Source organism: Oncorhynchus tshawytscha, linkage group LG07 (assembly GCF_018296145.1).
Source record: "Oncorhynchus tshawytscha isolate Ot180627B linkage group LG07, Otsh_v2.0, whole genome shotgun sequence".
In the NCBI taxonomy this organism is placed as follows: Eukaryota; Metazoa; Chordata; class Actinopteri; order Salmoniformes; family Salmonidae; genus Oncorhynchus; species Oncorhynchus tshawytscha.
In genome coordinates, this window is record NC_056435.1 from 53,843,220 (window position 1) to 53,855,288 (window position 12,069).

At 43.1% G+C, this 12,069-nt stretch overlaps 1 protein-coding gene across 9 annotated transcripts in view; it reads right to left on the reverse strand.

The window, feature by feature from the left end:
- The window catches only part of LOC112254833 (calcium-dependent secretion activator 1), a 164,426-nt gene that overhangs the window by 11,840 nt on the left and 140,517 nt on the right, over positions 1-12,069 (reverse strand). For 2 of the 9 annotated variants that reach the window (XM_024427729.2, XM_024427726.2), the window contains 8 exons: positions 8,790-8,825; positions 7,380-7,486; positions 6,678-6,707; positions 6,061-6,069; positions 4,290-4,446; positions 3,765-3,906; positions 2,665-2,829; positions 905-1,060 (listed from right to left, as the gene is read on the reverse strand). In XM_024427729.2, the coding sequence (XP_024283497.1) occupies positions 905-1,060; positions 2,665-2,829; positions 3,765-3,906; positions 4,290-4,446; positions 6,061-6,069; positions 6,678-6,707; positions 7,380-7,486; positions 8,790-8,825 (802 nt within the window). Of the gene's footprint in view, positions 1-904; positions 1,061-2,664; positions 2,830-3,764; positions 3,907-4,289; positions 4,447-6,060; positions 6,070-6,677; positions 6,708-7,379; positions 7,487-8,789; positions 8,826-11,077; positions 11,147-12,069 lie in introns of all 9 variants that reach the window. The other 7 variants (XM_042324622.1, XM_024427730.2, XM_024427734.2 and 4 more) reach the window with 5 other exon arrangements.

Below are 12,069 nucleotides of genomic sequence, written 5' to 3' on the forward strand. Positions count from 1 at the left end.
TCCTGGCGGGCTGTATCACCGCCTGGTATGGCAACTGCACCGCCCTCAACCGTAAGGCTCTCCAGAGGGTAGTGAGGTCTGCACAACGCATCACCGGGGGCAAACTACCTGCCCTCCAGGACACCTACACCACCCGATGCTACAGGAAGGCCATAAAGATCATCAAGGACATCAACCACCCGAGCCACTGCCTGTTCACCCCGCTGTCATCCAGAAGGCGAGGTCAGTACAGGTGCATCAAAGCTGGGACCGAGAGACTGAAAAACAGCTTCTATCCCAAGGCCATCAGACTGTTAAACAGACTACTACTGCTACTGCTACTGCCAACACACTGTCAATGACACTGACTCTACTCCAGCCACTTTAATAATGGGAATTGATGGGAAATGATGTAAATATATCACTAGCAAATTTAATCAATGCTACCTTATATAATGTTACTTACCCTATATTATTCATCTCATATGCATACGTAGATACTGTACTCTATATCATCGACTGCATCCTTATGTAATACATGTATCACTAGCCACTTTAACTATGCCACTTGGTTTACATACTCAACTCATATGTATATACTGTACTCGATATCATCTACTGTATCTTGCCTATGCTGCTCTGTACCATCACTCATTCATATATCCTTATGTACATATTCTTTATCCCCTTACACTGTGTATAAGACAGTAGTTTTTTTTTGAATTGTTAGTTAGATTACTTGTTCGTTATTACTGCATTGTCGGAACTAGAAGCACAAGCATTTCACTACACTCGCATTAACATCTGCTAACCATGTGTATGTGACAAATAAAATTTGATTTGATTTGATTTGACATACACTGACAACACCATTACATCGAATCCAGCACAGAAACATACACACAACACACACACACACACACACCGTTTGACGCAGTTCTCGATCATGTCGCTGGACATGAGCTTCATGCGGTTCTCCAGGTGTTTGGCAAACTCCTCCTCGGGCCAGTGCAGGTCCCTGATGAAGGTCTGCAGCGCCTCCAGCTTCCAAAACAAGTCCTCCGATGTCCCAGAGCCATTGCTGCACACCAACGGCACACCCAAACACAAACAGGTCAGAGGGCAAAGGTCACAGAAGACAGAGGGGTCAGGGGGGTGTAAAGGAGGATGCTGGTCCTCCACACCTCAACTGCTGGGGTCAAAGGTCCTTTATTCTAACCACACACCGACCGACTGTTCCAGAGTAATGTCCTTCATATTAACTCAACTTATAAATATCAGATCTTCTCTTTAGACGGACAGTCAGTGTGTGGGGGAAATAAATGGTCAGGGTTGACTCCAACATTGAAATAACCATGCTGTAGCACAGGGTTATTATTAACCCTTTAGGTGTGAAGTGGAATCATGCAGGATTGTCACTGCAGATATCTCACAGGCGAGGGAGCGAGGGAGTAGAGAGGTAAGGGAAGGCGTGCCTTGAAACATGGCTGTAATTTTGTGTTCAAAAGTAGGTTTAATTGATCTCTATTGAAATTAGTTTGTTTTGGGTATATACGATCAATCACAGATAATAAAACTCTTGAAAAGCAGCCCCCTCTCTCACCCCCCATGTCCTCAGGCTGGTGGTACTGGGCGGGTATACTACAGTGTAGTAGCTATTAAACACACCATGCAGTCCTGTCTGAAGTTGCTGACATCCTGGGTAGAGCTGACTGAGATAGGGGATGCAGGAAAAGCAGGAGGAGGAGGAGAGTAAAAGAGGACAGGAGAGGGGGCAGATCTCTACTATATTGGATGCCAGCTGCACTGAAGCGTTGGTCGCTTCAGAGCATTCAGCTAACAGTCCACCCACCCAGTTACAACCAGGTGGACTCTCTACCCACCGCTCCACATCCCAACCATAGAAATAGAAACACTAGAATGAAAACACCCGCTAACCACCAGCCCCACCCACCCTATCCCACTGGCCATAGACAGTCATGTGAGCCAGGACCAGTAATATTCATACATAGTGCTGATGCAACTGTGTTTTCTATTAGCAATCAGTGGTATAGTCAACTGTTCATGAGCACTATGGACAAACTACTTGATTCTCTACAGCTAGTGCAATTATGAAAACTGTTGGAGAGAGGAGGAAAGATACACATTGGACAGAAAATTCCAGATGAATTATGTCCACTGCTGCAATAGAGTTCAGTGCAACAAACCCCAACACTTCCAGTGAGAGATGGTTTGAATCTGTATCTCTGTACCTCACAGCTCAACTGCATGCATGTTGAGGGGAAATGAGAAGGCATCAGATAGCCATTCATTTCAAGAACAAACAAGTCTAAAATCTAAACAAGCCTAAACTACTGTATTTAACCCCTTTGCAGTGCTCTTGGCATGAACATGATAGGATCGGTAAGGACCGGTCTGCTTTAATGTTTACCCCAGATTTGATTTGAGGAACGTAAAGTAGTCATATCTGTAATGTGCGTGCCATGCTGTAACCTATGGAGTTGAGAAATAAGCTATTTTCCCTTACATAATGTCTAAGCAGGTCGTTGGCAGAGATATTTCAAAATGTAAATCAATATTTGAATTGTCAATGACCTGTGACATGGGGACCTAGGGGACATCTTCATACCAAGGCAATATGTTGCTGATGCACATAACTCTAAGGTGAACTAGTTGAATACACACTCAGGGACATAGATAGCAGCCATCCATGACGGGGTGGAAAAACTAGGCATTGTTGGAAGGTTAACTGATAGTCCTGCTACTGGCGGCAGATTTGGTACTTTGGGAATTTGGAGGTTGACATTTGGTATTTGGAGATTCACATTGGGCAGATTACTTGTTAAGCTCCTGCAGAAGAGACAGACAAAAAGAACAAAATAAATCCAGAACAGTGGTAATGTAGACACTGCTGCAGATCAAAGCCATGTGACACTGTACAGTAAAAGTAATCAAATCCAGAACACAAGAGGAAAAGTCACAAAGAAACCGATCATCTTCTGACATGATACATGGTATGTAAATACCACACATAAACAAGGGCAACAGTCAGAGAAGCAGATGTTTTCTGAAGCACATAGAAAAAGAGGACCTACTACATTCAGAATAAGCGGTGGATTTCAGAGACACAGAGACACATAGAGTATAAAAGCAGTGGTGAGACAAAACAGCAAAGTTATATAAACACAAGACCGATAGTCTAGAAATATGCATTTTCTTTTGAGGTTTAGAGCTTTGTAAAGAGCTTCCTTTACGAAGAAAGCAAAGCTAAATGTAAATGGAATGACAAATCAATAAGAATTAATTACAAAGTGAAAAAGAGCAAATTAGAAACAAAAACAACACCGGAGAGCTTCTGTCCCTAGCGACATTTCAAAGCACAGACTATGAACGTTAGACCATGAAACAAAAAGGATGGAAATATTGGAGATTGACTTCCATTAAACAGAACAATATACTCTAAAGCTTAGAGCTTCTGACAATAAAACTAATAGTTTTAATAATACCTTATCGTCGTACCATCATATTCAGGTTTAATTTGTTTCTGAAGTTGGAATCACTAATCTCCAAGGCCTTTGTTTCCTAATAAAAGTTGTATTCATGCCTATCGGGATATGCTTTCCTCATCAGAAAAGAAACTGACTGAGGAGTGTGGTGAGGCAGTCAAATTTCATTCAGGAGTGAACAACATGAGGTATAGTAGTCTTGTAAGAGTGTCTCTCTCCTGGCCTCTCTAGCCATCCTAAAATAGCAGACAGTTAGTGAGAGGGTGGATGGTCCCTTACTTTACAGGCACCCAGGACTCTCCCTCACACCCCCTGGTGATAGACTGAGCGATGGAGGACTCCATCAGGTCTACATATCTAACCACAAGGGGAGAATAGAGGTCCTGCAGGTGTTTGTGGAATTTCCCGTTGCACAGGTGATCTAGAAGCAGAAGAAGAGAGAGAGAATAAAGAGATTATAGCAATAAACATTGTTTAATAGTTATATTGTTAATAAACATCATAGAAGAGCAGTGATTTAGGCAGAAGACGGAGAGAGAGAATACAGTATTGATATTATAACATAAATGTCACAAAGGGGCAGGACCAAGCAGTGTTAGTATAGCACAGAACAGTACATGTTTTTGAAAATAATCTGTTCTGAATCACTGTTTCCAAGGTGCTATTCCTGGAGAAATGCCACATCCACCTTTAGCTGTTTAAGATGGGTGAAAACTGGACTTTTGAGTGGGTGGTTAATCTCTTTCACATTCCAAGATATGACAAGGCCATTGGTGTATATAGGAAGAGAAACAGGAAACGTACAGTCCGTGCGGAGGAAGTCGTTAAGCAGCTGGAAGAGAGGGAAGCTGTCCCAGCTCTCAGGAGACTGGATCTCCAGGGCAGCGTCCATGTCCACAGCGTACATGGCCAGGAAGGTCTCAGCGTGCTCCGTCATCAGGTCAGACCACCAGGCAAAGGCCTAGACACACACACACACCACGGACAGGACAGAGACAGAACCAGGGAGGGGGTGAATGTTGAACACAAGCCCCAGTGTGAGGATATGGGGTAGAGCAGGCTGGACAGCGAGGGGGCAGAGCAGACTGGGAAGGATCACACACGTACTGGAGCTAATCAGAGCTCTAACAAACCCCACACCAGCAAAGCACTGTGGAATGATATTATGTGGAGGTAAGTGTACTTGGATTGTTGGCCGTTAAATGTAGTGACTTTATGTGGTTAACTATAGTAATGGATGTCTGTAGCCTTGCAAACCCATGTGTTCTCCAATAATGAGTAAAACCAATCCACAGCTCTTGCTGGTGAAGACTAAAGGGAGCTGGGCTGCTTAAAACCTTAGCTAGTCTCCCACCAATGTGAGAAGAACTTTACAATACATTTATACACAAAGCCAAAAATAGCATGATGATATCATAAAGCTGAGTAATTATGTTGTATTCAGTGATTATTGATAATTCATCTCTAGATTGAGGGAGGGTCACAGCCTGGCGGGGGGAGGGGGGTGCCTTAGGTACCTTTTCTCATGCAGACTGATGTGGAAAACTCCCTACATGCTTTGCTCTCCAGGACCAGGAAGGAGCTCGGGTTTCCACCATTCACATCATTGCCATACCAACAGAACACTCCTCTGTAGATGTGAATGTGACACAGGTCATGTCCATGCACTGCACTCTGCCATATAATAGGAAGTAGGCACACTGACCGAAGACTGCAGCACATAGCTTCTCTACTAACTACAGGGTCTTCAGAGGGACAATTTGTGAACAGACCAAGGTACTTGATATGGGTCTCCCCAGTGATTTTCAGGATGACTAGTTAGGGGGAACAATGCTACTTAGTAGGTCAGAAGGAGGTATTTATCCATGTCTGTTTTCATTGACCTTTCTATTGATGTTGCTCCTGTGCTCGCAGTCTTGGCTCTGCTTATTTGCTCACCTTTGGAAAAACTTGACATTTGACAAATTCCAAGAGGGGAAACTGATTAAACTGTGAAAAGCTTAATCCTTCCAGTTATGTTGCATGCTCTTATTCCATATCGAATCAATATCCCCTGAAAAACATCTGCCTTAGGGGGACTATAGCTAGCCCAGCGCAGTGGTACGGCATTGCAGTCAAGTCCTCACTTACCTACTGTCTGCCCAGTTACCTGCCCACCCCATCCAAGACTATTTACAACACTATAAATCATTAGTGCTATAGTACACGCAGCAGACCTGTGCAAGCTCCATCATCATACACAGGGCAGGGGGAGTGAGTGTGGACTCAGGTTATAGTTCCAGGAAGGAGGGATGGACAGGTAAATTGGGGGCTCCATCCTACTGTATGTTGGGGGAGGGGAACTCAGGCAAGGCCCAGGCCTCTACTGCACACCCAGGCTCAGTGCTCAGGCTCAGCCAGAGAGGGTACAGGCTCTAGTGCTGCAACAGGCACCATCGTTCACAACAGGCTCAAAGGAGAAGTCCTGGAGGACTGTACCAACACTTCAGAGAAAGGGGGCAGGGCATTTAGTGGACATGCACAAACCATTACAGGGTTACAGGGGGGGGGGTTCTCATTCAACTTCACCACGTACCTCTTTGCCCTGCAGGGAGCGAATATCACCGATCATACAGACAGTGAAAACACAGGGAGATGTACAGGATAGTAAACAGTAGTGTATCTACAGTATCAGGCATTCCTATAAAGGGTTTCTGAGTGGTGGAACAATTCTAAGACGGGAGGAGGGATAGAGCGGAGAGATGGAAGAGGAGAAGAGTGTTCTACATTTTCAAAGAGTGTGAACCGTAATTTGAAACCCAACTTAAAGCTGGATGGAGGGAGGAGAGGAGAGATTCATGGTAGAGTTTTGGATTGAATCAAACCTTAAAAGAACCACAGAGAGAATACTGTGGTATATCTCACTTCAACATGCTTCTAGAGAAAAGAAGACTAGTCTTTATGGCCCCATGGACATGCTCTATGATCAAAGTGATGTTGTGCAGCCTATAGTATAGTGGAGCTTTACAGATTCAGCATGTTAGCTGATGTTTCTGCACCAACACACAACAGCCACCCATCCCTCTCTAGTGTATTCCCCTCAGCCTTACAACACTAAGGGCAGCCCTAGTCTCTGTGCAGGTCAACATGCGATAGATAGGGAGAGGAGGTTTGTGATGGGACTGAAGAGAAAGGTAAATAATTATACTGTACCGATTGATCTCCAGAACTTGTGACTGCAGCCTGTCAAGCATATGTCAGAGAGATAGAATACATCTGCTTATCTGGATTCATCTTATCGATCCCATAGGATCACCTATAGATATGCTATACATGCTCATCATGCTGTTTGTTTACATTAGTTTATTATACTTTTAGGAAATACAAAGGAAAGGGAAAAGCTATTTAGTGCTATTTCTATTTCATGATCCAATTTCTCAGCTAACACGGAATGAGCATGCATCACCTACAGTTCAGTACGACTAGGAGGACCTAGCCTACATTAGAGCTACCTATACTGTTCTCTACTCTACTGTACACACTGAGCTGAAATCACGAAGGCATTACCATCTTTCTAGGCAACCAATGTTTTATGTAACATTGTACCACCAGGGTTATGAATGATGAATAAGTGAAGGGAACTGCATACTTTCTACTTTAAAATGCCTCCTCAGGTAGAAATAGTGCCCTGGTACAATGTTAACATTCATCTCCCATTAAGGATTTCTGGCTGTGTATTAAATATTTGATAAAAAATGCTTCCATGCACAAAGACAGCATTATATATAAAGGTGTCAGGAAGGAATGGGCTAGCTCCCTCCTCCATGCCACGAAGGAGGTGTCAGAGGAGGTAAAGAAGTGACATAGACAAAGAAAGGGATGAGAGAAGGAGGAGAAGAGGGGTTACCCACTCACCTCCGCATGATGTTCCTGGTTCTGCTGGAGGACCTCTATGACTAGCTCGGCCAGGCGAATAGTGTCCTCCAGTTTTTTGGCGGGCGTGACTAACCGGCCTACGTTCTCTGGAGCAGAAGGATGGGGGGTTAATTAGTCAGAGTGGGGTAGCTAACAGAATCTGTTAGAATGTTTTTTTCCCCTTCGATATTGTTAACTCCAGAGTTATTTTAAATGAAAGACACAAGTGCTCTGGGTTCTCTCTGGCGCACACAGACCACACTGACCAACAGCACTGAAGATGAGAGTATCATGGTTTCTAAGCATGCCCCCAATGAACTGGTACGAGTACATGGTGTGTACACAGTCAGTGTGAGGTGATATGGAACAACACAGTCAGGTAGAAGTGAAGGACTAAATCAATCCCATGGAGAAAACACATGCATTGTTATACTATCATGCAAAATGCTCTTGTGCTCTTCATGCTTTTGTTGCTTGGGATTTTCAATGTTGAGTTTGTAACAGATATCACTGGTAAGATCTAGGGTGTACCTGGACACTTTTTTCATATACATATTATCTGCTGACATACAATTGAATAGACAATTGATTATGGTGAAATGAGGCATTCAGAACATTAACAAAAATGTGGCAGTGTAGCCTAGTGGTTAGAGCGTTGGACTAGGAACCAGAAGGTTGCAAGTTCAAAACCCCAGAGCTGACAAGGTACAAATCTGTCATTCTGCCCCTGAACAGGTAGTTAAACCCACTGTTCCTAGGCCGTCATTGTAAATAAGAATTTGTTCTTAACTGACTTGCCTAGTTAAATAAAGGTTAAAAAAAACATCAGGACATTTAATTGGACAACTCAAATGAATTTGAAATAAGGAGATAGAACTGTACAGAGTTAATATTGGTAAATTATCATGTTTATCATATCTGTCTAAATGTTGAAATGATACTTTCAGTGTAGCCTATTTATTCTCATAATGTTTTAGTCACACGTTATATACTCTATGCCAGGGATCATCAACTAGATTCAGTCGCGGGCCAATTTTCTTCTGAAGCGGATGGTCGAGGGGACGGAACATCATTTCAAATCATTTGTAGACTGCAACTTGACCGCAAGAAGCACAAACTAAACAATGGAAAATCATTTCATGAATGCATCTACAGGATATATTATCCCAGTATGTTGTTATAAAGTAATACAATCACGCCACAAATATTAGTGTGCTAAATGTTGCCATGCCAAGACATGAGGACGGATTTGAAAGGGGTTTATATGTGTTTACATGATGTTTGTATTGCATGTGTTTAAGTGTGTGTGCACGTGCGTGCATGCATGCATGAGTGCACCTGAGTTTGTGTATGTGTGTGTTTAGGGTAGGTGTGTATTGGGGCTAAGCTAAAAGTCAAACAGGGCTTCACCTGGATCATTTGGATCCGGCTTTTTATCTTTCTCAACTGGAAAGAGAGAGCGAAAAGAAAGACAAGAAAGAGAAAAGAGATATTTAGGTTTATAACACCATGGTCATTAGTTTATCTTAGAAATAAGATTTATCTTGTGTTAGGTAGACAGAAATAGCTACAGTAGTTGATGTCAGTAGCTACAGTAGTTGAATGTGTTAGGTAGCTACAGTAGTTGAATGTGTTAGGTAGCTACAGTAGTTGAATGTGTTAGGTAGCTACAGTAGTTGAAGTGTGTTAGGTAGCTACAGTAGTTGAATGTGTTAGGTAGCTACAGTAGTTGAATGTGTTAGGTAGCTACAGTAGTTGAATGTGTTAGGTAGCTACAGTAGTTGAATGTGTTAGGTAGCTACAGTAGTTGAATGTAGTTGAATGTGTTAGGTAGCTACAGTAGTTGAATGTGTTAGGTAGCTACAGTAGTTAGTGTTAGGTAGCTACAGTAGTTGAATGTGTTAGGTAGCTACAGTAGTTGAATGTGTTAGGTAGCAGTAGTTGAATGTGTTAGGTACAGTAGTTGAGTGTGTTAGGTAGCTACAGTAGTTGAATGTGTTAGGTAGCTACAGTAGTTGAGTTAGGTAGAGTATGTGTTAGGTAGCTACAGTAGTTGATGTGTTGTGTTAGGTAGCTACAGTAGTTGAATGTGTTAGGTAGCTACAGTAGTTGACAGTATGTGTTAGGTAGCTACAGTAGTTGAGTGTGTTAGGTAGCTACAGTAGTTGAGTGTGTTAGGTAGTGTGTTAGGTAGCTACAGTAGTAGTTGAGGTATACAGTAGTTGAGTGGTAGGTAGCTACAGTAGTTGAGTGTGTTAGGTAGCTACAGTAGTTGAGATGTAGCTACAGTAGTTAGCTACAGTAGGTAGCTACAGTAGTTGAGTGTGTTAGGTAGCTACAGTAGTTGTGTAAGGTAATGTGTTAGGTAGCTACAGTAGTTGAATGTGTTAGGTAGCTACAGTAGTTGTTGTTAGGTAGCTACAGTAGTTGTTAGATACAGGAGTTAGGTAGCTACAGTAGTTGAATGTGTTAGGTAGCTACAGTAGTTGAGTGTGTTAGGTAGCTACAGTAGTTGAAGCTACAGTAGTTGAATGTGTTAGGTAGCTACAGTAGTTGTTGAAGGTAGCTACAGTAGTTGAGTGTGTTAGGTAGCTACAGTAGTTGTAGGTAGCTACAGTAGTTGTTGTTAGGTAGCTACAGTAGTTGAATGTGTAAGGTAGCTACAGTAGTTGAATGTGTTAGGTAGCTACAGTAGTTGAATGTGTAAGGTAGCTACAGGAGTTGAATGTGTAAGTTAGATACAGGAGTTGAATGTGTAAGTTAGATACAGGAGTTGAATGTGTAAGGTAGCTACGGGAGTTGAATGTGTAAGTTAGATACAGGAGTTGAATGTGTAAGTTAGATACAGGAGTTGAATGTGTAAGTTAGATACAGGAGTTGAATGTGTAAGGTAGCTACAGGAGTTGACAAAACTCCACAGACATACAGATTGGCACAGACACTCTGAAACGCTGAGACATTAGCCTGAGGAGAAGTCAACATTAAAGAAGCAACAACAACAGGATGCAGTTAACAGTAACAGACAGACAGCTTTAGTCCGTCATGAACTTAGACATAAGACAAACAACAGCTGCTTGAACCAAAGACAGGACACATTGACCCGTGGTGAGTTGAGCTGAGTTAAAACACATATTATAGGAACTCTGTCTGCGTACACACAATCCTTTCTGTCCTCCTGGTATTGTAGATCTGCCTGCAACTGTTGCTCTGTTCTACGGCCTCCATCTCTGTCTCTGGCAGTGACATAGCATCATACCTGTCTGTCCCAGCGCACAGCTCAGCGTTGCGAGCGTACCAAACACTGACACATGATCAGACGACTGAAGAAGGTAACACAGAAGCAATGTAAAAAATGCATTCAAGTCACATGTGTGGGCATGGGCATATGTCCAACCAAAAGAAAGAAGCTTACAGACCAGACCGACAGATCATTCATGTGGGTCACAGATATATGGGTAACTGTAGGCCCCTAGTAGTACTGGCTTCTCAGACAGACCTCCACAGACCAGACTGACTCTCTCTCTCCCCCCACTCGCTCTCACAGACATGAGCAATAGACCAAAAAAAGCACAAAGGAGGAAGGAGGAGTGGACATCTCTGAGGGGAGTGAGGAAGGGAAGGAGGGAGGGGTTGATGTGGTGAAAGGAGGTTGAAAGAGGGAGGGAGGAGAGACAGGGAAGGATGAGGCAGGTACTCACGGATGGTTAAATCCATCACTTGTGACGCCAAGCAGAAGACAGGGTGCTCAAACATTTCCCTCTTTCTCCCTACAAAAGAGGAGGATTGGGACATGCAAGAGGCTGGGGTCAGAGGATAGGGTGAGAGGTTAAATGTCAGAGGAGATGGGAAGGTAGAGAACTGTCCTGGGTCATGTTCATTAGGGCACACCATAGCAAAACTTTTTGTAACAGAAAACAAAACAAAACGTTTCTTATTGGACATGTCCAGGTAGATCTTCGCTGTTTCAGTTTGTTTTCTTCCATTTGGTGGCCTAATGAACACAACAATGGTGAGTATTGACTTGGGTTTGGACTGTGGATGACTGGGTCCAATAATGATTGTTTTGGGACTATTTTCTTGATATTGGACCAATAGCATCACAAGGACAGGGGGACAAAGTCTACCTTGTATATTTTCAAGATAGTAAGGGATAAACACCCTAGTACCTTTGGCACCCTAGGAATGTCTTTCTATGTAATGACTACACATGTTGGATCAACCTGTTGACATGCATGTCAATGCATGCTGTGCATATGACTTTATAGGGAAAACAAAATGGTGTTATGCAAGCAAGAACAGAGTACTGTATATGGCATTTGCAAAAGGGCTGTTTTTAAAGGTAAAGTGTGATATGTAGTGGCTAGTCCATGCCTATAAAGACAAACCTTTCCATAATGTCCTGTAGCACATGCAGGTGACAGATGCTGGGTTGTCTTTGTCCAATCCCAACATTCTTTTTCATTGGCTTCAAAACCAAGTATCACAGAAATGTGAGGTGATAAATGTGGTGAAGCCAATAAGAGGAGAGGGAGGAAGAGGACAGCAGAAGACTAGGGAGAGGAGGGCAGTGGTCCGCCGGAGGAATAAGACAAAGGGGAAGGAAAGGGAGAAGGAGAAAGAGGGCAGAAAGGAGAGGGAGAGAAGGACAAGGGTCCCTAGGAAAGGAGAAGAAGAGAGGCAGGGCCAAGTA